The sequence below is a fragment of the Equus quagga genome, chromosome 1 (assembly GCF_021613505.1).
Source record: "Equus quagga isolate Etosha38 chromosome 1, UCLA_HA_Equagga_1.0, whole genome shotgun sequence".
NCBI lineage: Eukaryota > Metazoa > Chordata > Mammalia > Perissodactyla > Equidae > Equus > Equus quagga.
Genome location: NC_060267.1, coordinates 139118726 through 139143066, shown reverse-complemented (window position 1 = coordinate 139143066; position 24341 = coordinate 139118726). Strand labels below are relative to the sequence as shown.

Below are 24341 nucleotides of genomic sequence, written 5' to 3'. Positions count from 1 at the left end.
AGCTCCCACTGCCTCCCCGCCCCGCCCAGGGTCCCAAGCCAGAGGTGCGACTGTCAGGGAACAGGCCCGCGTCATGCTGTCCCTCTGCACACAGGCCACAGAGGTCACAGGTGTGCAATTCCCGGGCCACTTGGGGCTCCGCTGGCGGTATGGCAAGAAAGGCGCACTTCCTCCCCAGACCCTCCAGCTTGCTCCAGCACCGCCCTTTGCATCATGGATACGCACCACACCAAACTCACCCCCTCAACTGCTTACCCAACGAGGGGAAGGGCCTCCCCAGAGGCCACCCACAGGTCAGGGTGGAGCTGGAGCTCCTTCTGCCTCCCAGCCCTGAGCAGCCAGCTTGCCCTGGGACACAGGTCCCCAGGAGACCACTCATGGGAAAAAGGCCCAACACAGAGTGGTCACTACCACCTTGGAGCCTTCTGACCAGGAGTGGAGAAATGGCACAAGACCGACGGTGACATGAGAACTTCAGTTACAGCCCAAAACACTAAAGGCAGACTTCTGGGAGGACCCCAGAATCCAGCAAGATGGACGGAAAGTCCTTTACAGACCACCAAGTCCATCATTTTATAGATGGCAACATTAAGGCCCAGAGAGGCCTGGTAACTTGGGAGTAAGGCTCCAGCAAAGAGAAGCCAGGGGTTCCTAGCCCCAGCCTGTGAGCTGCTGCAGGTCACAGAGGTCATCCAAACCTGGCCCAGTGGCCTAAAGAGTGGCAGGGGGAAGGGAAAGGAGAAGCCCCCAGCTCTGGGGCCACATCCATCACGCCCAACCCTCATCCCAGTCAGGGCAGCAGCGGTATCTCCCTGCAAGAAAATAATCGCTCATCTCCTCCAAGAGCCACCTCCACCGGCCCATGCTGCCCGCTGCTCCTGGGTCCACAAGGGCCAGGCTGGGCCATGCTCGCTCCCACGGGAAGTCCATGGCGGCCCCTGCAGTTTGTCCAGGAGAGGCTGAGCTACCAGGACACCCTGGAGTCCCAGCGGCTGGGCAAGCGATGCAGCCTCATGTCTTCCTTCTGGATGTGCTCGTAACAAGACTGGTGGGAGAGAGGCGAGGCTGAGGTCAGCTGGTCTGCCCGGTCCCAGCCACGTGCACAAGATCCAGGGCCCAATATTGGGGTGCGCTCACCTCCCGGGCCTGGACCACCTCCAACTCAGCCCTCAGCCACCCTGCAAGGAAATGGGGCCCTCCCTCTCCTACTGTGCTCTGGGATACAGCCTGGAACACACTCCAGGCCCTGGGGATCTGAGGGCTGGGATGCACTGTGGCCATCCCCCACCCCCACCCGGCCCCTTTTAACAAGGGCAGGATCAGTGGCTGTGAAGACGCTGCGATGGAGACACACATAAGTTGTGAATTTCAGCTCATCCCTGTGATGGTGTTTGGGGCGAGGAAGGGGCTGGCCCACTCCCTCTGTCCCTCACCTCCAGGGCTGTGAGCAGAAAGTCATACAGGCCTCCTATGTGGATAGGTTCCATCAGGTCACGGATCAAGTGGATCTCGGCTCCCAGGTGCTGGATTCTGGAGAACCACCGCCCCACAGTGAGAGGGAGAAGAGGGCGTCAGGGACAGGCACTGAGCAGCTGAGGAAGGAGCCCTGGCCTGGGTGGCTAGACACCTGGGGTGTGGCCCCTACTCTGCTTCTGGCACTCATGGGTGGGTTCCTGGGACCCTGCCCTCTCTGGGCCTCAGCTTCCCCATCTGTACCAAGAAAAGCTGTGTCCACAAACCCTGATGTTCAAAGACCAGAGCACGTCTTGGTTGGGGGTGGGATGGGGCGGGGCAGGGTGGGAAGGGATCCTCCTGCAGCCTACCCCCCAGCTCTGTCTGGCTGGGCTCACCGGGCACGCGATACCACATAGATGAGCAGCGGCAGCAGGTCGTCCATGGGCAGCTTGTGCTCCTGGCCCAGCACCCGTGACACGGTGGCCTCAATTTCCCCATACGTCCTCTCCAGCACCTCCAGCTTCTCCCGGGGGTCTACCGTGGTGCTGCAGCAGGGGCACTGGCTCCAGATCAAGGCCCCTGGGTTCAGTCCCAACCAGGGGCCCCAACACCCCTGCCTCCACCCCCACCCTCTGGAGGGCACAGACTCACATGATCCTCTGCAGACACTCGGTAGCTGACAGGAAGCACTTGTCCCTGACCAGGGAGCATCTCTGCAGGGAGGGACAGCAGGCTGAATGAGGCTGCAGCTCCTCCGTGCTGTCACCTCCTCCTTCCCAGGGCCAGAGCTGGCCTTGAGGCCCTTGCCTCCCACCCCTTTTCTATCACTGGCTTCAGCACAGCCCTACCCACAGGGTTGGGTGACACAGGGCAAGTCACAGCTCCACCATGAGCCTCAGTTTACTCAACTGTAAAGTGGGGTAAATGGTCTCCAGGAGGTTGGGAGGATCAAGGCGGATAGGAAGACAATCATGACAGCCAACGGCCACTGGGTGCCACCTACTTCTGAGTGCCTAAGTCAACGTCTCTCAAACCCAAGGGCTTGTTGAAACACTGATTCTGGGTCCACTCCGTGAGTTTCTGACTCAGTAGGTCTGGGGAGGGTCCAAGTATCTGCTTTTCTAATAGGTTCCCAGATGCTGCTGCTGCTGCTGGTCCAGGATGCACACGATGAAAACCACAGCCTGTTGTGCACCAGCCCACCTCCTCCTCACAGTAACCCCGTGTAGTAGTACTAATACTACAGCACGGAGTACTTTCTCAGACGAGGAAACTGAGGCACAGAGGTCAAGTACCTTGCCCACGCTCACACAGCCAGGAAAAGGGGGGAAGCTTGCTCACCGGGCCGGCGGCTGCACCCTCGCCCTCGCTCACGGGAGACAGAACGACGCAGGAGGCCTGGTGTCGCCCCCGTCCCCGCAGCTGCCCACCCGGCCCCTCTGCAGTCTCTGAGCAGCAGTCAAGCGCCTGAGGGCTGCTTGGAAGCCTGAGCAAATTCTGGGGGCCCAGCTCAGGCTCAGGCCTCCCTCTCCCTGGGGCAGGTAACGGGCCCACCCTTGCACCTGATTGGTCGTCAGCTTGAGGTCCTTGAGGGGCCACAGGTGCCTGAAATCAAACAAGTGAGATGGAAGGCTTTGCCAGGAGCAGGGGCAGGCCCTGAGGTCAGAAGGCAAAGTCCCTGTGCATCTTGCCCCCAGCACAGCTGAGAGCAACTAATGGGTCCACAGTGGCATCCTGGAGTGCATGTGTGGAGCCCAAGGCAACAGAAGGCTGGGAGGGATTCCTGGAGGAGGGAGCCCTTCATCTGGTCCCAAAACGTGAGCAGGACTTGGCTAGGGTGAGGGGCAGGGGGTGGGGGAAGCAGTGCTGCAGGCCAAGGGACCCTCATGAGCAGAGTCCTGGTGGTCAGGCCAGAGTGAGAGTTGGGGAGACTGTCTGGGGGCTTGGCAGCCAGTGCAGGCTGGCAAGCAGGGAGGGGCACAGACGCCAGGCAGTGCAATGCAAGGCGGTGACTTGGGAGCTAGTGGAGCAGGGAGGCCAGCATGGAGGAAGTGGCACAAAGGCAGCAGGGGTGGCTGGGGAGGAGGGACCCTTGGGAAGCTGCTGGCGACCAGGTGTCTGGGCTGGTGACTGTCAGATGCAGGAAACATTCACCATGATGGAAAGAGAAACCATGTTTTTGGGGGTGGGTGGGAAGCACCCTCGCTATGTGACGGAGGAGACCGGGTGTGGGAGGAGAGGGAGCATCCATGCCCTCCATCGGGCGGGGGGTCACTCTCAGTATCAGGGATCAGAAGGGGCACTAAGGAGAAAGGTTATTTTGGAGACCAAGGAGAGAGGGGAGGCCTAGCCCTGCTCCCGGACCAGGCCCCTTTCTGCCCTTGAGGATCTCCGCTCCCCTGCTCTCAGTCAAGAGCTAGGAGCGGGAGACCCTGCCCCAGCGGTCAATATTGAGGTAGGCCTGGCCAATATGCCACAGCCAGCATTCAGGGGGAGGCTCAAGACCCAAGCCAAGCTAGTGAGGAACTTCAGGGGCCCTACTGGAGCTGTCAAGAGGGAGACACCAGCTCCCTGAGAGGACAGTAGGAAGATTGAGCTGGGAGAATATAAACCTTAAGTGCTGGCGCCGTGTTACCATAAGCGGGAGCCAGAGACAGACCAACAGAGAAAGAGAGTTGCTTCCCTTTGCCATGCAGTTAAGCACGGAGATCCAGCCACACCTGAATCTAGCCACACGCGCATAACCCTAGAATTTCACAGGTACGTGAGCCAATTAACGCTCCCCCTTTTTTGCTGAAGACAATTTGAATTGCACTGGTAGCCTCTGCTCCACAAGAGCCCTGGCACACACGGCACGGGGGGATGGCTTACTTCTGCACGTCCAGGAACTCGAGCAGCTTGGTGTCGGGGAAGAGGCTCAGGTGGGCAATGCCCTGGCTGTAGAGACTGTCCTCTCTCTCATGAAGAAGCAGGTAGAGAGTGAAGAGCTCTGAGTAGAAGCTGGGCAGCACGAGGGGCAGCACCAGTCCATGCACCTGCAGGTCCCTGAGTGACGGTGACCAGGTTGGGGTCAGCAGGGTGAGGGCCTAGCGGTGGGGATCACTATTCATGATCCCCATTTAATTCAAAGTAAAGCCAGGGCCCTGGATAGACAAACACTCAGCAGCCATTCCAAGCTAGTCCAGTTCTGCCTCCTGGTTTTCTGCGTTTCCTAGGACTCCAGGGGGAAGTTTTCCCTCCTGTCACATACACTTTCCCAGGCCTCCTGCAATGCAGTGACAGAAAGGCCTCTCTGATCAGGATCTCTGGGCCTGGAATCTGAAGGCAAGTTGTAAGATTTGGTCTCAGGGGACCAGGAGAGACAGATTTAATGACCACATAACTCCTGCTCTGTGTGACCTTAGGCTCAGCCCCTACCAGGCCTCAGTTTCCCTATCTATGCACAGGGAGAAGGAGGGTGCCTGGGGAAGTTGCTCACCCTCTGCACACTCAAGAGATGAGGTTAAGATAACACATGTAGAATAAAGATGCACTTGGTGCATTGTACAGGGGCCCCTGCCGGGGTTGCTCAAGGAACAGAGGTCGTAGGTCATTCTGACCCCCAAACAGTCAATGAATGATGCTCGGTCAGTGGCATGAACCCTCAACACTTCCCCAGGTGTAACCCCTTCCCCCGAGCACAGGCGTGAGGCCTCCCTGGACCCAAGCCTGGCTGCCCCAGGGGAGAGGACCCTGCAGACCCCATGGGAGCGCTCACCTCGTCTCTGCGTCTTCGTCTTCCTCTGGAGCCTGGCCTTTGCGCTGTAAGGCAACCTGCAGCAGACCCCTGCAACCCAGAGAGAAAGGGACGGCATGGCTGCCACCTCCCAGAGCACCGGAGCCACCAACTGCCAGGGCAGCTGGGCTTTGTCCCCTAGAACCATGGAGCATGAGGCCTGCAGAGCCGAGCCTCCCAAACCTCAGCAGTCAGGAGGCTGGGAGTACAGGACATCAGCCCAAGAGTCTCGGAGCCCCGTGACAGAAGGAACTGACGTGTCTAGGACCCCCATCTGTAATGTCTGATGGGGTCGCAGCTCAGCCAGGACTGGAGATGAGGTCTGAGGCCAGGGTGAGGCTCAGTTTAGAGTTCCCCTGGGGTGAGGGGCTGGCCCAGGGCCTGGTGGGAGCTTGGACTCTGGCCATGGCTGGGCCCTGCTCTTTCATCTACCTTCTAACCCCACTCCTCCCCAGCTGCACACTGACCAGCCCATCCTATGTTTCCTCCTCAATCCAGACCTAAGGGAGAGGCGCCATTCCTGCCCAGGGCGCCAAGCAGAGCTGACACCTGGAAAGGGCACAGTCCACCCGCCTGGGCTCACAGGGCAGTGGTGGGCCCCACGTGCCACCGAGCTCACTTGTAGGCGGCCCAGAGTTCCTGGGCGTGCTGCTTCACCTCCTCCTGGGCCAGCCCCTGCAGGTGCTTGTTGGCCCCGATGCCTGCGTACGTGGCCTGGAAGGTCAGCATCAGTGTCCGGAGCACTTTTCCCAGGGGGTGTAGCCAGTTGCTCAGAGCCTGGGCAGGTGTAAAGGCAACAAAGAGATGCTCAGGCCGGGGACTGGAGCACAGCCTGCCCAGACACGACCCCCAAGTCTGCTCCCATTTCAGAGATGGGAACACTGAGGCCTCTGAGGAGAAAGGGGCCACGGGCCTGTCCCCTCCGGTCAGCAGCAGGGGGCAGTGAGAAGGTCGCCTCCCGGCAGGCCACCCTCCCCAAGGCCTCTCACCTTCCTGAGGCACTGCTGCAGGGCCTTGGGCTCCCGGTGCTGCAGCAGCTCCTCCAGCATGTCTTCCATTCTGCATGCACTGTCCTCAGAGTGGCTCCTGGGGCACCGTGCACACGTCTCTCACCCACACCTGGGCCCACGCCCACCCTCTTCAGGAAGCCTTCCTTCCTGTGCCCTCTGAGCCCCCTGACCTCAGCACAGGCCCTCTGGATGCCCTCGTGGGTGCACACGCACATGCACGCTGGGCCTCACCTCTCACAGCACAGGTACTCCTGGGACTTGCGCAGCTCCTTCGAGCTCTGCACGTGGAAGCCCAGCAGGGCCTCTTGCAGCTCCGCAGGGCAGCCAGCGCGCACGAAGTCCCGGAAGGGGCCGTAGACACCCTGCCAGCGGCTCTCCACGGGGAAGGCGCCCAGACCCAGCTGCCTGCAACAGAGGTGGTGGGGATGAGGGGCAGATGGAGCTATGGTGGGTAGGACCCTGTCGGCGCCTGGCCCCAACTCAGGGCCCAGGAAGGGTGGACGGATTTGGGGGACAGGGGGGCTGACCTCCAAGGCTCCTGGAGGACAAAGGAGAGGTGGAGAGAAGGACAGAGAGAATCTACTCCACGGTGGAGAAGAGAGACGGGGCACACAGAGCCTGCGAAAGGAGACAAAGATCTGGAAATCTGGAGAGCTGGAGGCCAAGTCCAGAGAGCGGGGTCTTGGCCTAAGAGAGCCCAGGGCCCGAAGTCCAGGATTGCCCTGCCATGAGACCCCACCCTCCCTCCCACCACAACGGGCTCCTTCCTGAGCTTGATCCTGTCTTGGCCAACAGGCCTGAGGGGTTCGGGGCATGTGTGTCTAGTGGACACTGTCTAACGGGTCACTGCCCTCCCGTGTCATGCTCACAGACTTTCCTATACCTGCACCCCACCGGGCTGGGTCATATCCCGACGGTTTGCTGTCCACTCCCAGCTCCTGCTGTCAGGAAGCAGCATGCAGGGACAACAGATCAAGGAGTCAACTGTACCCCCTCCCTACATCTGAAATGCTGCCTGGGACCATTAGAACCACCATCCACACCTCAACAGACATGGCGAGAGTCACCACTTGAACTAGAGTTTTCCAAGTAAAAACTCTGTCCCCATGGAGAAGAAGCCTCTCCCATTCTCAAATATCCCATGATAGTGACACTGAGGCACTTAGCAAGTTTCCTTCTTCATGTTGGCTGCCAGGGAACCCAGAGCCAGGTTAAGTTCAAGTATAACCACTGTGAGGCCTTATCAGTACTTCCCTTTCTTTTAAGCTCAACTCACACTTTTATTTTTTATTTTGCTCTTGTTTGTTTTGTTTTATAAACTGTCTTGTATCATTCCTAGAAAAAAAGCAGGGTTTAAGCAAAACCTACACATGATATTTTGTGGCATGTGGAGTTATTGCCACATAGTCCTTGATTCCAAGAGTCTCTCACTGAGGGTTGTGTGACCTGGGCTCTCTTATCCCTCCAAAGAGCCACGAGCAGTTCAGAAGGCCCCTCTGATGAGGCCTGAGTCCTTGGGGTAGAAACACACACAGACACCCACCACAGGCCCTGGAACGCGTGGGCCAGATGGGCAGGCTCTTACCTCTTGCGGGTGCAGCTTGGGTCTGGGGGGAGGGCAGCTGTATCCAGAACGCCCTGGGTGTGCAGTCCTCCGCCTGCCTCGCTGCCAAAAGAGCCCTCCAGGGTGAAGCCATTGGGGAAGGTGACCTTGCCCTGGAAGCCGGGAATGGAGGCAGGGATATCCGTCCACCCATCTGTCTGTCCAGCTGCCCTTCCAACCAATTGTGACAGGCCTCATGTTGTCCATCCTGTGTCACAGAGGCTAGAGACTGGTGGGTGGCCTTCTCACCATCACCCAATCTGCCCCATCTTGAGGGGCTCATAATCCTCCATCCCTGCAGGAGCCCCTGACCAAGAGCTGGCCCGCTGCCCAGGGGCTCATCTCTGAGGGTGAAGACAGGGAGAGAGAGAAGATACTCACAGGTCAGAGTGGGGGAAGCACTGCTGCAGGGTCGGGGGAGGTAAGTCCAGAAGTAGGCAGAGGCCTGGGCAAGGCATGGGGTGCCCCTGGCCCCGGGGAGGGGAAGGCGTGGGGTGCCCCTGGCCCTGGGGAGGGGAAGGCATGGGGTGCTCCTGGCCCTGGGGAGGACAATTCTTTGCTGCATGGGGCTGTCCCATTCATAGCACTCCCAGTCTCCACCCATGAGCTGCCACAGTGTCCTACAGTCATTATGAAACCAAAACAGCCCCCACACTTCCAAAAGCCTCAGCAGGGACACAACTGCCTCCAGCTGTCAGCTCACACAGGAACATACTGAAGGACAGTGACTCCAGGGGCACCTGCCCAAGGCACTGATGCTGGTGGTGGAGGGGGTGGATTCCCAACTAGGGGGCCAGTGGGAGGACAGATCCCAGAGACCACGAGCACCTTCTACATGCAAGGCAAGCCTGCTGCCCCCTCCTGACTCCCGCCAGGATCCAATCACACCTCCGCAGCACGGAGGGTCACTGCGCCTGCCCCTGGATGTGGTGGAGATGGGAGACGCACTCCTCGCCCCTCGCCACCCACTGCCCACACGCTCAGCCCTGGGTCCAAGAGCAGAGATTACAGACTCCAGCCAAGGCCTCGGCAGGGAGTAGAGTGGGGTCCCAGGGGCCCTCACCTTCCCCACAAGGGTCAGGTCTCTGGTGAAGGTGCCCTCGTACAAGGAGTCGTCTTCAGTGAGGAGGACCCCTGGGCCCTAGGGAAGGAAGCCAGGGAGAGTAGGAGCAGTGGGTTAGGAAGGACAGGGAGACTGGGGGAGGGAAGGGGACGGGAGGAATGGGGGAGGTGGGCATTCACCCCTGGGGCAGAAGAGTCCTGAGCCCTGTCACACCTCCCAGAACTCTGCCCAGGTGAAATGCCAGCCCTCGGCCCTCTGTGCCCTGAGTACCAGCCCATTGGCCTCATCCTGGGTCACCCTGAGCACCACCCTGGGACCTGGCTCCTCCTCTCCAGTGGCCTCTCTCAGGAAACCCCTGGGGGACCCTGCCTTCACTCCTATGTCTCAGGAAGTGCTGGGCTTCTCCTGAACCATCTCTACCTCCCTGTCACTGACCCCAGGACAGTGGAGCTGATCAGGCTCCCTTGCTGCACTGGCTGCCAGGAAGCTCAGAGCCAAATGAGATCCAATTTGTGTTCTACGTATTTCTGAGTCTATTTTATGTGCCTATTCTTGCCTTCTCTTCCTCCTTCAATTCTTCACAGAACAAAGTGGAGCATAAACAAACAAACAAGCCATAATAACAGTAACAGCCATGAGACCAGAGCCCCACTCTGTGCCAAAATACCTGGCAGGGTGGAGGTGAGGCAGAAGGTGAGTGTTGGTGTGCCTGGGCTCAGGAGCAGGTTCTCTGACCTCTCTGAGCCTCACATTTGTCACTCATACACTAGGGACCATGACATGACCTGCAGGGTGACTGGAAGGATGCCAGAGATCATGCTGGGAGGCTCAGCCCACAGACCTCAGTTAGGGGTCTATAAATGTTGGCTGCAGAGGCTGTGGGCATCATCATTACCATGTACTTCATTCTTGCATTCAGCTGAGTGTTTAAGATAAGTAGCTAAGCTGAGTTGCAGATGGAGAAACTGAGGCTGGGAGGGGCAGGGACTTGGCCAAGGCCAGAGTAGGTAGCTGGCAGAACTAGACGCCAGCCCAGGTTCTGGCTCCCTCCAGCACCTAGAAACCCAGCTTCCTGCCCCATCCACCCCTGACCAGCCTCAGCGCAGCTTCGGGGCCCCGGGAGCAGGGAGGTTCCAGAATTCAGCCCAGGTGCAGGAAGAGAGGAGCTCAGGACAAACACAGGTCACCCCACTCACCACCATCTTGTCTGCCTGGAAGGTCCCCTGGTAGCAGATGCCTGCCTGGGTGACCATGACCCCCAGGCCATGGCGCTGGTCAGCCTGCCACATGCCAATATAGCGCTCACCCCTGAGGGAGGAGGGGGTGTGGCCAGAGTTGGATCAGAATCCGTCCCATGCACCTTCTGTGTGCTCTGCTGGCATGGGAGGGTGGGCACACAAGGAGCAATGACATCGCCTGAATCCACTCAACTCAAATCCGGGGCAGGCAAGGTCAGGACCACAAAGAGGAGCAGCTGGTGGAGGAGGGATGGAGCCTGCCTGGGGGAGGGCACCCTGGCAGGCTTCCTGGAGGAGGTGGTAAGAAGGACAAATGGAGTTGGGGGTGCCATTCAAGCAGGTGCAAAGCCATGGAGGCAGGAGTGTAAGACACATGTGGGGATGTCCAGTGGTCTAGAAGGCTGGAGGGGTGCATGGGCAGCACAGCAGGGTAAGGTCAGAGAAGGAGTCAAGGCCTCGAATACCAGGCAGAGGACCCTGGGCTTAGTCTCACAGCCCAGAAAGCCTAGAAGGGCTGTGATCCTTAGACGGGACAGATCTGGGGTAGAAGCTCCTCTCCGACAGAGCAAGGAGGCCGGAGTGGGGAGGCTCCTGCACTCAAGGGCTCCCTCCTCCTGAGCCTCGGCAACAACTGAGGGAGTGGAGAGGAAGTGAGGGACTTCAGACTCAGGGGACAAACAGAATGGACCCACGGACTACATGGAGCCCACGCCCTGAGGAAATTTGCTTCGTGAGGGTCCTCTCTGTCTCCTAGTCCTAGGGGGGCTGCAGAGTGCTCACCTGTCACTGTCCTCCTCGACGCCATAGCCACTCCTCTGGCCCCTCTCCCAGTGGCCCGTGTACTTGCAGGGCTGAGGGGCCTGTGGGGTGCTCTCCAGGACCCCAAATCCATGCCGCAGACCTGCCTGGAAGTAGCCCTTGTACACCTTGTCAGTGCCGTACCTGGAGAGGGGCACCGATGGCTGGTCCCGTCAGCCCAGAGGACACACCCGTCCCATGAGCCCACCCGGCCGTCTGGCCCAAGGTCACTTACTCACAGATGCCGTAGCCGTTCATGCTGCCTTCCCACCAGTGGCACTTGTAACAGTCAAACTTGTCCTCAGAGGCCCGGGGCACCAGGCAGATGCCAAAGCTGTCAGTGTGGGTGGAAAGGGAGGAAAGTCAACATCGGGGCCACCGTCTGGCCCGAGACACCCCGTCCCACCTGCTCCATACCACCCAGGAGTGTTCCTGCCTCCAAGGGGCCTTCTCAGATGATGGCGAGAATCTCACAGGTGTTCAGCGCCCCCTCTTCTTCCCAAGGGCCCCTATCAGCACCCCTCACACCCCCATCCTGACCCCAGGCACCCTGGGAGCACCTTCTGATCCTGGACCACTCCCTCCATGACCCGCCCCACCCTCGGAGCCTCGGTTCCCCTTTTGAACAATGAGGGGAGCTGGACCAGATGGCCTCTAAGTTCCCGCTTGAGCTTTGGGAATTTAGGATGGAGCCAGGCTGGTGACAGTGGCGGGGTGAAAGCCATCCCCCCGCCCACATGCCCTCCCATATCAGCCCCAGCCTCACCCATGCTCCAGGCCCTGGCAGAAATTCCCTACATGGTTCCGTCCGTCTGGCCACTTCAGGGTCCCCCTGGAACACAGTCAAAGTCCACAGGCATCAGGCCCACCAGACCGATCCTTCGACACACACAGGACCCCCAGCCAGCCTCCACTGCAGACTCTCTGAGGCCTAGGTTCCCCTTGGACTGGACTCTCTGCCTCCACTCAGCCCTCTTCTCTGAGCTCTGTGACCCCATAGGGGCTCTCAGCCCTTCTCTACTCCTGGCACAACTGCCCCAGCAGCCTCATGGGGGCACACTCACCATACCCTGTAGCAAGAGCTCTGGAAACATCCAGGTTCCCTTTTTTCCCTTAACCAACAGAAAGCTCAGAGCTAAACTTCAAGCTCAAGCCAGATACCAGTCAGTGGGGTTTCTAGCATCCTCCTCCCTCTTCTGATGTGACATTACTTTTCCTATGTTTTTGTTCATAAGCTTCCTCCAGCCCTTTCCGGAAGCAGGCAGGGTATCAGAAACTAACAGACATGCTTGCAAGGGTAACTCTGGAGTCCCTTCTTTTTCCTGGGTCTTGGTTTTCCCAGATGTAGCACAGGGAGGGGCCCTATGTTCTTCAAAAGCCTACCTGCCCGTGGGGTCAGACCTGCGACCGAGGCGAGGCTCACCCTATAACCTGCCTGGAGGCCTTAGGCAAGAGCCGCCCCTATGACATAGGTGAGATGACACGCCCACAGCCTTCTCCTGAGGACTGATGAAGACAGGATGTCCACAGACCATCTCCACCCCACCAGATGGTGCTACGCAGATATGACAATGACTCTTCCACCTTCCTAAGAACAGAACAGCAACTGCGGGTCCCGCAGGCCGGCCACCTGACGTCTGCCCCACGCTCTCCAGCGTCACCATCATCATGACTTTATTTTGCAGACACCTACTATAGGCCAGGTCCTGTCTAAGAGGACTTACGAGAGACTCTGGAGAACAAACAGAACTGACTGAACTGACCACAGGGAGTAACAGCCTTTGGTTCTTGCCCCAAGGCAGACTTCCAGGAGGAGCCCTGCCTTGCTCGCCCCAGAGCCCCGGTCACTCACTTGCCATGGGGCCTGCCCCGGCACCACTCGCCCTCATAGGTGGCCTCGCAGAGCCGGCCCTCCGCGCGGAAGGTGTAAGCTGCGCTGCGGCAGGCAGGAGCTTCGGAGGCCTCCAGGCCAGCCCCCAGCACCGGGAAGTCCTTCTTCCCACGCAGGGCCTGGCACACAGCTTGGGTAACCTTCCTCTGCCAGACCACCTGGTGGGGACAGGGGAAACACAGGACAGGTCACTACTGCTGGAGGCAGCCCCTCTAGGAAGCACCTTCGGGGGTGGCTCTAGGTAGCCCCTTCCACTCCCCGCCCCCACCACGCTCTTGGGGGACCTCCCCAAGTCCCCCTCCTTGGGGGACCTCCGACTGCTCCACACTGCTCCTTAGGGCCCTCCACCCAGACCTAAGATCCTTGTCTGCAGTTTCAGGGCCCGACCAGAGAGCCAGACACAACCACTGGGCAGGGAGCAACACGGCCCCAATCCTGGCTTCACAAAGAAAAATACCCTGTTCTCTGATGCCTGACCTCAGACTGACTCATGACCCTCTGACCATGACCCCAGAGGCCTGACACTCCCATGGAGCCTCCACGGTTGTATACTTGTGCCCTCCCCATCATCTGTCGCCCTCCCTAACTCCCGTGACCCCACTCCCCCAACTCACAGTTCATCTGCACTCACCTGGCCCTGAGGGTCCTTGGAGCTAAAAGAGAACTCTTCCTCAGGCGTGAGGAGGTGAGACGTGCACCTGGACAGAGGGAGGCGATGAGTAGGCCCCAGCTCTGGCCAGGAGAGTGCTGAGGGAGGGCCTGGGGTGCAGACAGGTTTCATGGGGGTGGAAGGAGGGAAAGCCAGGGGTGTCCCTGGAGGGGCCTGCTCACCCGTCCTGCCCAGGATCCACCCACACGAGCTTCAGATCAAAGGTGTGGAAATTGGAGCCCTGGAAAAAGATGGGGCACAGGCGTCCTCTAGAGCCCAGACCAGACGCTCTCCTACTCCTCCGACCCAGCCGAGCCCCCAAGCACCAGGCCGCTGGCATGCCCCACAGTGTCCCTCGGCTGCCCAGTCCAACATGCCAGCACTGTGTCCCTCATCACCCTGCCTGTTCCCCATCTCCAGGGAGCTCCTCCATCTCCCTTCCCACCCGAGGACCTGGCCAGGAACCCCGGAACAGCCTCCTCTGCCCCCCACCATCCTGCTCCATCACGGCCACCAGAATGATCTTCTGGAAACACAGCTCAGACCCTGTCAGTCCCTCCTGGAAACCTCTCTAAGGCTCCTATGCCTGAGGGATAGAGACCTCACTGTGAGCCTAATACCTGAGACCACACAGCCCACTCCCAGCACATGTGCCTTAGCCCCACCCTCTCCATACCATGGCACCACAGCCACTCCACACTTGCACCTTCTCAAGCTCGCCCCAAACTCTCCTGGACCTGAACCTCTGCTCATGCTGCTCCTCCTACCTGAAATGCCATCCCTGCTGTGAGAGCCAGACTGAGCGCCCCTTCCTCTGAAAGATTTTGTGTAGTGACCTCCTGCCTGGTGCCATAGGAGGAGGAGGAGGCACCAGGCCCAGGCCTGAAGGGGAAGAGTGCGCCAGACACAGGCCAGGGACAAGAGTCGGTCCGGCAGAGATAACAGGATGTACAAAGGTCCAGAGGTGGGAAAGGGCTCAGAGAATTTAAGTTATAGTATGGTCAGTGTACGTGGAGCAGAGAGAGTGAAGTCGGGAGTGGAGGGGAACTCAAACTGAATCAGAACAAACCCCAAAATGAGGCTTCAGGAGACCAGGGTTTGGGTGGGACAAGTAGCTTCCCTCCTGGGCCTCAGCTTCCCTGACTGCAGGGGAGTTCCAGACTGACATTGGAAGGAGACAAAGAAGACAGTGCTGTGGCTGTCACAAAGACAATATGAGCTAGGGGCACTAAGCACACTCAAGTTTGCTGGCCATGTGACAATCCCAAACCCAGGCCTGGCTCCCTCCTGACTCCTATAATGCTGAGGGCTCAGGCCCACGTCTATGTGGTTCTCTTCTCTAGCAGCCTTGCATGCGCCCTGAGTGGTTCATCCAGCCCTCCTTAGCCAACAAGGGCCATCTGGGGTTCCTCTGGGGCTCCTCTCCTATTTGAAGAAGAGAACTAAGAGTTGTCTGGCATCCGGTAAAGGAGCAACTGGCTCACAATTATCCCATTTTCCAGATGAGGAAACCGAGGTGGAGACATTTAGCAAGGAGCCAGCTGGGAAGCATCAAGGCTGGGATGCACCTCGAGTGACCTTTCCCCACAGCCCACATGCCTTCAGAGACAGCTCCTGCATGCTGCCCACCCCCAGACCCCAGTACTCCGCCTTTCTGCCCCCATCTGCTCCCCATGAGCCCAAGTTCTCCCTCCCAGCTGTTTGTCTCTTTCCCACTCCTTTTTCAACCAGACCCCAGACCCCCCCTCTGGCCCCAAGACCTGTGGTCAGTCCCACCCCAACCTGTAGCAGAACGAGGGCATCATCAAAAAGCAGCACGCGCTCTGCCCGCAGCAGGGTGACTGTCACAGGTACATCCTGGCTGTCTTGCAAGAGTCGGCGAGCAGGGGTGCAGAGCACATCCTGGTGGGTGGGGAGGTGCAAGGCTCAGGCACTGCTGTCCTGGATGCTGCCGGCCACCCTACTACCTGCTCCTGCCCTGGACACCTCCCCCCTCACTCCAAGCATCTCCTGGAAGCTCCCAGGTCAGTGATGGACACTGGGGCTCTGAGGTCTGCAGGGTCCTCTTGGCCACTTCCAGCAGGGCAGCACAACTTCTCATGAAGCTTCACTTTGTCCTCCCCGGCCCCACCTCGCACAATGGCCCCAGACAAGCCCCATCAAACCCCATCTCACCCAGGATTCTGCCATCCCAGCCTCTCTTTGGCAATTCTTGTCCCCTTTACCTGCTCTCCTAATTCTCTACTAATCCTCTGGGTCCCAAGCCTGTCACACCCTCTCGAGGCACAGAGGACTTTCCCCATGCAAAGGGAGTCCATGCCACACTGGGCAGTGCCATGAGGATCCAATCGTCTGACATCCCAGAAGACAGGGTCAGTTCTGCTGACAGCACTTCCCCAGAGCCAGCTCCTGACCTGGCCGAGGAGGTGCTCAACAAATAGGTGAAGATGCTAGACAGAGGGATCTCACAGCCACCTGGTTCAACCACCACCCCTACTTCCAGATGGGGAAACTGGCATAGAGAGTACAGCAAGCAGCTAGAGCCACCCAGCATGTCCCCACCTGATGGGAACCCCTTCCCTGACCCCTTCCCTGACCGCCCCTTAGGCCTTGAACTCACCCTCGGCCGGCTGCTCAAGGTGTGCCAGAGGGCCTGGGTGGCCACAGCCTGGTCCAGCGCCTGCCTCATGAAGGACTGTAGGTTCCCAAAGAGGGTGGCTGTGTGCACCACCAGCTCCCGGCTGGGGTGATGCTGCAAGCAGGGAGACAGAGCAGCCAGGCAGGGGCTTAGCGGAACCTTCCCACCCAGTGATGGCTGCCCCCCACCCTGGCCTGGCCCAACCTGCTCAGGAGGCCTGGGTCTATGCCACAGTTTGCCCTTTCCTCCCTGCCAGCTCCTCCTCCGGGGAGGGACCAGTATGAACGTGCTTCCAGGGGAGTCAGGACCATTCAATGACTCCCCTAGCTGGGCCCGGGCCCTGTGTCCTCACTCCCAGGACTTGATTCTACATCTGCTCTCTGGGTCTCTGCTGGCTCCACCAGTGCAAAGCCATGTACCTCAAATCCCCCAGAACAGGATCAGGTCCCCAAGGTATGGCCGGGTCCTTCTCAAACCACGGTCCTGAGAAAGGCGGGTCCCCTGAGCCAAGGCCCTGTTTCTCCCCTCATTCAGCTCCCTCACAGGTGACAGGCCCAGCAAGCAGCACCTTCCACCCCTGCTACCTACCTCCCCGATGGTTTCGCTGAGGCTCAGCAGGAGGAGCACGTACTGCTGCACATGATGGGTGAGCGGCTGGCGGAGGGCCTGGACCAGTGCTGTACCCACCGAGCCCTCGGAGCTCATGCCCCACAGCAGCTGCCGCAGCACCTTCCGCTGGGCCCGCCAGTACTCGCTGAGTGGAGGAAGGGCCACAAGCCACCTTCACTCTCCCCTCCTCCATTCCTGCACCCACCACCATCGCCTCCCTGCTCTGGCTAAGCCCCCCAGATCCCAGGACCAGTCCCAGACCCCCAACTTCTCTCCTATCAGATCAACACAGTGCCTGAGTCACGCTATTGGAGATTTAGTGGCAATATCTCCGAGTTGAAAGGGATCATTGACTACAACCATCCACCCTGAGGAGGAGGGTCCCTCCTTCCTTGCCCGCCCGCAGGGTCAGCCCTGGCTAGTGGCCTCACCAGGCTTCCCTCCCTCTCTCCTGACATGGATCAGTGTGAAACCGTTCGAGCTCAGGAGGAGTCACGGGCTGTGACAGTCGCTGCTCTGGGGACTGGGCTTCCTCAACCCTTCCCTCCGAGACACCCCCACCCACTCAGAGGCCCAGTGCAGCACCCTGGGCTCACCTCCTCCTCTTTGCTGCCTTCTGAAAGGCCTGCACCACCACGCAGTTCGTATAGGACTCGATGTACCTGCAGGCAGCACAGGCGACACCCTACAGGCCCAGCTCCCAGCTCCAGATCCAAGGCCCTGCCCTTCGGGGGCCCCCAGATCTCACTCGCTGAGGGACTGTGGCCTCGAGCGCCCAGACAGTGGCCTGGCTCTGGGCACTGGTGACCTCAAGTCCCAACTGACCCAACTAGACAATTCAAACTCACAAAGTCTTTCTTCCCTGGGAGGCCGTAGGCTCAGGTCTAGAAAGTCCGAGCCTGCGCCAGGCTAAATGCCCAAGCCCACTGAGGCCGACCCCAGGGGAGCCCCACCCCAGGCTGAACCAAACCTTTGCCTAAGTGCTGACCCAGCTGAGCCCTAGTGCCAGGTGCTTTCTGACGCCCAGGCTGAGCCCCAGTCCCCCTCGACTGCCTTACTCCACGTGAACCTGCAGGACATGGTCAGCACGACGCAGCAGCAGCAGGGATTCCAGGCCGACGGAGTCTGGGTGGCACAGCCTCTCCCGCAGCGAGTGCAGGCTTTCCTCCATCACCTCCCAGAGCTGCTGGGAGCTCCCGTGCAGCTGCTGCAAGAGCCGCAGGCACTCTCTGCCCTGGGGATCCGAGGGCTCTGGGGCTGGGGGTGGAACACAACCACACTGTGAGGGGTGATGGAGCCACTCCACCTTCCAGGGAGCACACAGAGGCCCTGAGTAGTCACCTGAGGGCCAGCAGCACCCCAGCCCTGGAGCTGGAGCCAGGGTCCTGCATCCCTGGGGTCCTCGGGACAGGATTGGAAGCCCATGTGTCCCCTTGAGCTCAGCAGGGAACGAGAAGGCTGGAGTGGTCAGGAGCCCCATCGAGGAGTAAATAAGGGCACATGTCCACCTCCTCACTAAACAGGGACAGCACTGATGACCTAGGGGCACCAAGTACACTAATTCCCTGAGTCTCTAGACTTCCTCGGGTCCAGCATATGGAGTCTGTAGGGATCCTGTAATCCCTGCCACTCATGGATGCATGGACAGAGCTCCTGAGAGGAAGGCACCTGCCCAAGGTCACTTCATAAGTGAGACTCAAGCTGGAAGTAACACTTAGACATCCTGCAGTCCGATCTTGCACCAGGTGAGAACAAGATGAGAATCCAGGCCTGTGTGCTGGGAGAAGTAGAATTTTTGTCTACACACTGCCAGATCTGGGCTAGAACAGGGTTCACGGCCTGGCCTCTCAGGATACCTCTGAGAAGGGAGCAGCCAGCACCTGGGGGCTAGGACTCCAGGCCCATCAGAAGATGCCCATACCAAGTGTTACCACTCCCATTTTCAGCTGAGAAAGCTGCAGCTCAGAAGGTCCAACTAGGTAGGACTCCAGCCCCTGGGATGGTCTCTGTGTCCCCTGCCCCCCCCCCCCCCCCCGCCCCCCCACAGGAGAGCTGAGACTCACCAGCTGTGACCAGGGGCTGGAGGACAAGGCTGTTGATGCGGGCAAGGGTAGCCAAGAAGACCTCCTCCAGCCGCAGCAGGGCTGCCTCCTCAGGGCTGCACATGGTCCGGGTGCTGGATTCAGAGCCTAGGAGCGGGTCACAGTTTACAGTGAGACAGCACCGGGCAGCAGGGTCAGTGCCCATCTTCTCAGGCCATTTGGCCCACGACCACACCACATCGGAATGGAGCAACGAGCCTGAGTGGCCTCAAAGGGGAGTTCCTGGCCTGGCCACTTACCCCTGCCCCACTCTCCACCTGGGCCCAGCTTAAGGGAGCCTGAAGAAGTGGGAGAGAGGGCTCAGAACTGCCCAGGGAAGCATCCCTTTTCACCTAAAAAGGCAGATGCTCTCAAGGCCAGTTCTGGCCTCCTCATCTCCCTGATCAAACATCCACCATGGCTCCCAAGGGCTCAGAGTAATACCTAGCAGTGCTCTGACCCAGCACCCTCTCCAGTGAGTCTCTGGACACAATGATATACTGTCAGAGGAGTCCAGTCTTTTAATCAAGGTCATGGCTCAGGACTCCTTGAGGCTAAGAGGGGACCCAACAGGGCTGTGTAAGCAAGGAGAGGTCTGTGGGAACAGTGGGGGTTTCCTGCTGGAGCCACAAAGGGTGGGCAAGAAATAAAGAGGCAGAGAGGAGGATGAGGGATGCAGGTAGTGCAGGTGGGGGAACCATGAGAGCAAAGGCTTGTGGGCATGAGGGTCCAGGCTCCACGGGCGGCCCACCAAGAGCACCCTAAGGGGCTGATGGAGGAGCCCTGGAGGACCTCAGAGCAAGGAAGTGGTGGTACCCAAAGTCAGACTTGGGGAGAGGGACTTGGTGACAGTTGCAGAAGAGATGGTGCTGAGCAGGGAGAAGATGAGGTCAGCATGGGCGGAAGCCAGACCCTCATAACCCTGCTGGATGGGTCTTTGTCAAGACCTGGGGGCCATAGGGGCAGGTGAGCTTGAGCCCTTGGACTTACTGCCCTGGAGTGAAGGACCCTCCAAGCAGCAGGGATCACCAGGGAATGCATCCTCCTGATGGGAGGGAGGGGCAGCAAGGGGCCTGGGCTCAAACCTACCTCCACAGCCAGGCTGCAGCCTCCAATCGGACATAGCCCTCTCCCACCAAACTTTGGTGCCCTCACCTGGCAAAGGAGGTCATCTGCCCAGATGACCTGACCAGATATCTCATGTGGAGAGCTAGAGAGTCTTTTAGTCCAAGACCCTCAGACTCTGCCTCTCCCTGGCTCTGACACTCTGAGGCTCTGGAGTTAGCTGACCTGGGTGGGGTGAGAGACATAAATTGAGGGAGCCAATGATGGGCAGATGACACAGGCAGACCCAAAAGGGCAAACGAGAAGGGGTCTCAGCCCTCCCCACCCAGTGCCAAGGACACCAAAGAGCATCCCAGGGTCCTGGCAGAGCCTACAACTCCCAGGGAATTGGCTGTGAGGCGGGTGCCTCAGACCTCTGGCCCAGGGCCCAGGCCCAGGCATTCCGGCCCCACCTTTCCTGCTACTGCTTCAGGAGGGCGAGGCCTTGGGAGGGCGAGGCAGGAAGGGGAAGCGGCTGGACACCCAGCTGCAGCCTTCTCTCTCTGCTGGCCCCTGCAGCAGCCCCAGCCCCTCTGGGGAAGGGAGCAGGTTGTTCCAGGTCAGCTCAAGCAGACCAGGAAAGCCCAGCCAAGGGGTCAGGGGTGCAGCAAGCGTGGTCTGGACCCACCTGATCCTCACCTGTATCTCCAGAAACTGATGTAATGGAAAGGTCCTTTGAGGGATGACCTTTGACCTTTCCACCCTCAGCTGGCAGTCAGTCACGGTCTGAGCTGAGAGGTGAGGACACTGGCTAAAGGCAGAGGGGAGAGGGTACAGCCAGGATGGGAGGTGTAGACTAGGAACCAGATCAGGGTGAGCCAGGAACCTGCAGCAAATAATTCGCTGCTGGGAGGCCTTGAGCACCAGGAGCCTCCACACTCACCTGAGGGCCAGGTAGCAATCCCCCCGTCCCCCCTGCCAGTGCCACACTCAGGGCAAGGAGCTCTCAGTCCTTCTCCACCTCAGGCTTCCTACCCCTTGCCCCCATGGGGCTGGCAGAGGCTCCCTTATGCTGGACCCCTGGCCCACACTTCAGCTGCTCCCAGAGGACCCCCTCCCAACCCCTCCCTGGCTGTTCAGCCCTGGTCATGCCCCAGCTTCTCCACAGCCCTGCTCCTCTCTGGGCCTCAGTCATCTCCTCTACCAAATAGGGGTCCGACTAGATCAGAGCTTGTCAAACTATTTTAGTCCTCCCTAAAAAGGATAAACTGATGCAGCAGAGCTGCTCTGGGTTTGGGGACCTGGTCCTCAGCCTCCCTTACCTCTCCAAGCAGCCTGGGGCCCCTTGGGACGAGTCTGACAGACCCCCAGTGACCCAAGTTTGCAGACACTATTCTGGGGCCCTTCCAGGTATGTGGCCCCAAAGAGATCTCTGACTCTAGGAAACCAAGTCACACTGCCCGGAGGAAGGACCAGAAGTTAAGCATGGCTCCTGAGGTGGCACAGGGGCGGGAGGAGGCTGCAGTTGAAGCTGACAGTCCGGTCTTGCAGCCCCGAGAGGCTCTGCTCCCAGGCTAGGGAATTTGGGGCTTCATCCTGGAGGCACTGAGGAGAGTGTGCAGGCAGGGATGAGGCAAGGCATGAGTGTGCATGAGTGTGTGTGTTTGCAGGGAAGGAGGGGGAGGTACTGAACCTTAAATGAGAGGGACCCAGCAGGAGTACTTCCCTCTCAAATCCTAGTCCCACCACCAACCCACCCCTCTCTGATCAATGGCATGGCCTCCTTACCCTCTCCTTCCATCCAGTTTTTAAGGTTCCTTAGTAATAAGCTGCACAGGACATACACATGGGGAAACTGAGGCCCAGGAAGGTATGGGAGGGCCCAGAGATACCCTACATAGAACACGTATAGGGCTCAGACCCAGGCCTCTGGCTCCCAGTCCCACCAGGCTCACCTGAGCTAGGTACTTCTGAAAGGCTGGGCAACTCACCTGAGGGCACACACCTGGAAGGGCCCAGCCTCCTACCTCCCCAGGCAGGCTTGATGCTCACCATGGGGCGGGGTGAGGACAGAACTGGCTAGTCTTGGCGTGCCTAGGTGAGTCAGCTGCCTGTCCCCATGGTGATCTAACCAGCAGCCAGACCTGCTCTCTCCCTTGCATTCTTGGCCTCTGTCCATGCTGTGTCCCTTTTGGGCAGGGTCACTGAGGCCTCCCCTGCCCTCTCCAAGGCCTGGTCCCTCAGGTCCCTCAGCCACACCCTGTTATGGCACCCACTCTGGTATTTCCTGGTCTGGACAGGCAAGAAAGTTCTGCTTGCTGTGGAGGCTCTTTCCTGGGCTGTTCTGGAGCCCCCTGGATCAACCAGGAAGCCCAGTGGTAGACAGAGGAGAGAGGGGCTGCCCAAGGGAAGGGGCGCTGAACCGTCACAGCTGACCCTTCAGAGTCTGCACCTGGGGCTTTCCCCAGCATCTTTCTCTGCCCCTCTGTGACTCCAAGCCTCTTGTCCTAGACCCACACCCACTCCCAATCTCTCTCTGGTTGCATATTTCACAGCTTATCTTCCTTTCCCTGCCCAAGCACACAAAGTCACTTTGGGAAACTGCAGTTTCCCTAGCATCGGATCCCGTCCCAGCCACCCGGCTCATGCCTTTTCACTGCAAATACCACCAGCCGGCGTCAGCTCCTCCTAGCAGCCTCAGGCTGGATGAGGCCCCACGGCCCTCGAACCTCTTGCCCAGGCTAAGACCCTGGACACTGCGCTCGTGCGGTGCACGGCCGCGGGGAGGAGAGGGATGTCCCTGCGCTGCCCCTAAATCCGAGCCGCGTAACCACGGGACAGGCAGGAACAAGCTGAACCCCGCTGGGACGGAAGGGGTCTTTGGACAAACTCGGACGGCCCAGGGGTGAGCGCCACTGGGGACCGAGATATCGTGGAGGGACAGCGACGCAGCGGCCCGAGGGGGCGCGAAGGCGAAAGTCCCACCTGGCACCAGGAGAGCACGGAGCAAACGAGCCCGCCCACAGACGCGCGACCTCCACCCCGCCCTTACCTGTGCACTCCCGGCGCCCAGCGCTCGGAGCGCCACTGCCACTACCGCTGCTCCCTCGCCGCCGCCCCCACGCCACCCAGCCCGTCTCGGGCCGGCCCCCATCCCGCCCCCGTCCGCTCCACCACTTCCCCCACGTCCGCCCCTCCACCCTAGTCCCCGCCGCCCCGCCCCCGTCTGCTCCTCCACCCGCCCCTATTCCGCCGCCCCGCCCCCGTCCGCTCCTCCACCTTCCCCCACGTCCGCCCCTCCACCCTAGTCCCCGCCGCCCCCCCCCCGTCAGCCCCCCCACGCCCCCCCCCCGGTTCCGCCCCCACACCCCCCTCCTCTCGTCCACCTCCCCCGCCCCGCCCCGCCGGTCTCGGGGCCCGCCGCCCGCCCCACCCCGCTGCGCTCCGCCCTTCCGCCCCGCCCCGCGCCGCGCCGCGCCGCGTTGCTGGGGGCTGGTGGGGTTAGGGGCCCGCCTGGAGGAAGCAGGACGTGGTGTCCGTGCGCTCTCGCTCCCGAGGTTTCGCCTGAGCTCTCCCTCTGGCGTTCTCCAGGGTCCAAAGGCTCCTGGGACCCAGCGCGGGTGGCAGAGGTAGAGGGAGGGGAATTGGGAAGCTTGACCCCTCCGCCCCCCACCAACCCACACACACTCAACGCTCAGGCTCGCCCCTCTGCCCGGGCGAGGGCTCCCCGGAGAGCCAGGCGGTGTCCGGGAAGCGGCCTGTGTTTCCGCGGCCCGGCAGGGCCTTCCTAGTCCCCCTGGCTCACCCTTCTGACGCTCTGCGGGTCTAGGGTGCTGCCCCATGACCTCCTCGACGCGCACCGAGTCACAGACGCCCGCACAAGCGGCGCGCTGGGTGGGTTCGTGAAACTTGTAGCCGAGAGTGGGGTAAACCGAGGCTGTGCCGCGGTCCCTTGGGCCAGGCGTCAACGACCAGTTGCCACTCCTGTCTGTGTGATCTTGGGGAAGGCTGGGGGCCACTCTTCCCTCAGCCACTTCCCACTCACTGGGTGACTTCACGAGCATTACCAAATCCAGTTTTATCATCTACGAAATGGGGCAAGACCTGCCCAGCCGCTCTCCCTGCTTGTCCTTGGCTTGGGGCCAGGTAATTTGTCCTGGTGGTGCCCAAAGGACAGCCTCCCCTGGGTCCACCTGCCCTTGGCCCCCTGCAACACAGCCAAGGGCCCTTGCCCAATCCCACATGCACACACCCACCTGCACCACTCCCACAACGGCTGCACACATACACAATTCCACAGTCATTGGAATGTAGTGGTGTGTACACTCATTTGTGCCACATGGACCCATCTACTATTGAACCCACTGGCAGGGCCTCCACGTTGCACAACTTGAGTGGCAGCCCTGTACATGGGCACATGTATGCAGACCATGTGCCTGTCCACATGGACACAGACTTACGCATTGCTCCATGGAACACACACTGAC

The 24341-nt window shown here is 60.0% G+C and overlaps 1 protein-coding gene across 19 annotated transcripts; it reads right to left on the bottom strand.

Moving 5' to 3' along the window:
- Positions 1-548: 548 nt before the first annotated feature.
- ALS2CL (ALS2 C-terminal like) lies at positions 549-23867 on the bottom strand. Of its 19 annotated transcripts, none has more exons than XM_046659597.1 (26): positions 23660-23867; positions 20554-20740; positions 19900-20100; positions 18793-18918; positions 17788-17986; positions 17326-17391; positions 16709-16874; positions 16103-16234; positions 15265-15384; positions 13665-13723; positions 13465-13531; positions 12795-12991; positions 11709-11774; positions 11178-11276; positions 10925-11086; positions 10103-10214; positions 8907-8984; positions 7826-7956; positions 6472-6645; positions 6220-6316; positions 5850-6007; positions 5213-5281; positions 4327-4500; positions 1851-2168; positions 1434-1530; positions 549-1045 (listed from the first exon to the last, which is right to left on the bottom strand). In XM_046659597.1, exons 3-26 carry the CDS (start codon positions 19931-19933, stop codon positions 965-967), a joined length of 2982 nt encoding a protein of 993 aa, XP_046515553.1. In that variant the 5' UTR covers positions 19934-20100; positions 20554-20740; positions 23660-23867; the 3' UTR covers positions 549-964. The 19 variants fall into 19 exon arrangements, 13 of the variants coding, with proteins under 13 accessions (XP_046515553.1, XP_046515544.1, XP_046515560.1 ...); XM_046659588.1 differs by lacking the exon at positions 23660-23867 and adding an exon at positions 22907-23040; XM_046659604.1 differs by lacking the exon at positions 23660-23867 and adding an exon at positions 22907-23028 and having other exon boundaries at positions 20554-20665.
- Between the last annotated feature and the right edge of the window lie 474 nt (positions 23868-24341).

What these genes read in the sequence shown, in the direction of transcription:
- ALS2CL (XM_046659573.1), bottom strand. Translation starts at nt 18,976, where the DNA reads ATGGGCACTGACCCTGCTGCCCGGTGCTGTCTCACTGTAAACTGTGAC. An exon ending in CCAGCCCCTGGTCACAGCTG is followed by an intron (nt 17,987 to 18,792) that starts GTGAGTCTCAGC and finishes TTCCACCCCCAG; the next exon opens with CCCCAGAGCCCTCGGATCCC. An exon ending in TCCAGGCAGACAAGATGGTG is followed by an intron (nt 8,985 to 10,102) that starts GTGAGTGGGGTG and finishes TTCCTTCCCTAG; the next exon opens with GGCCCAGGGGTCCTCCTCAC.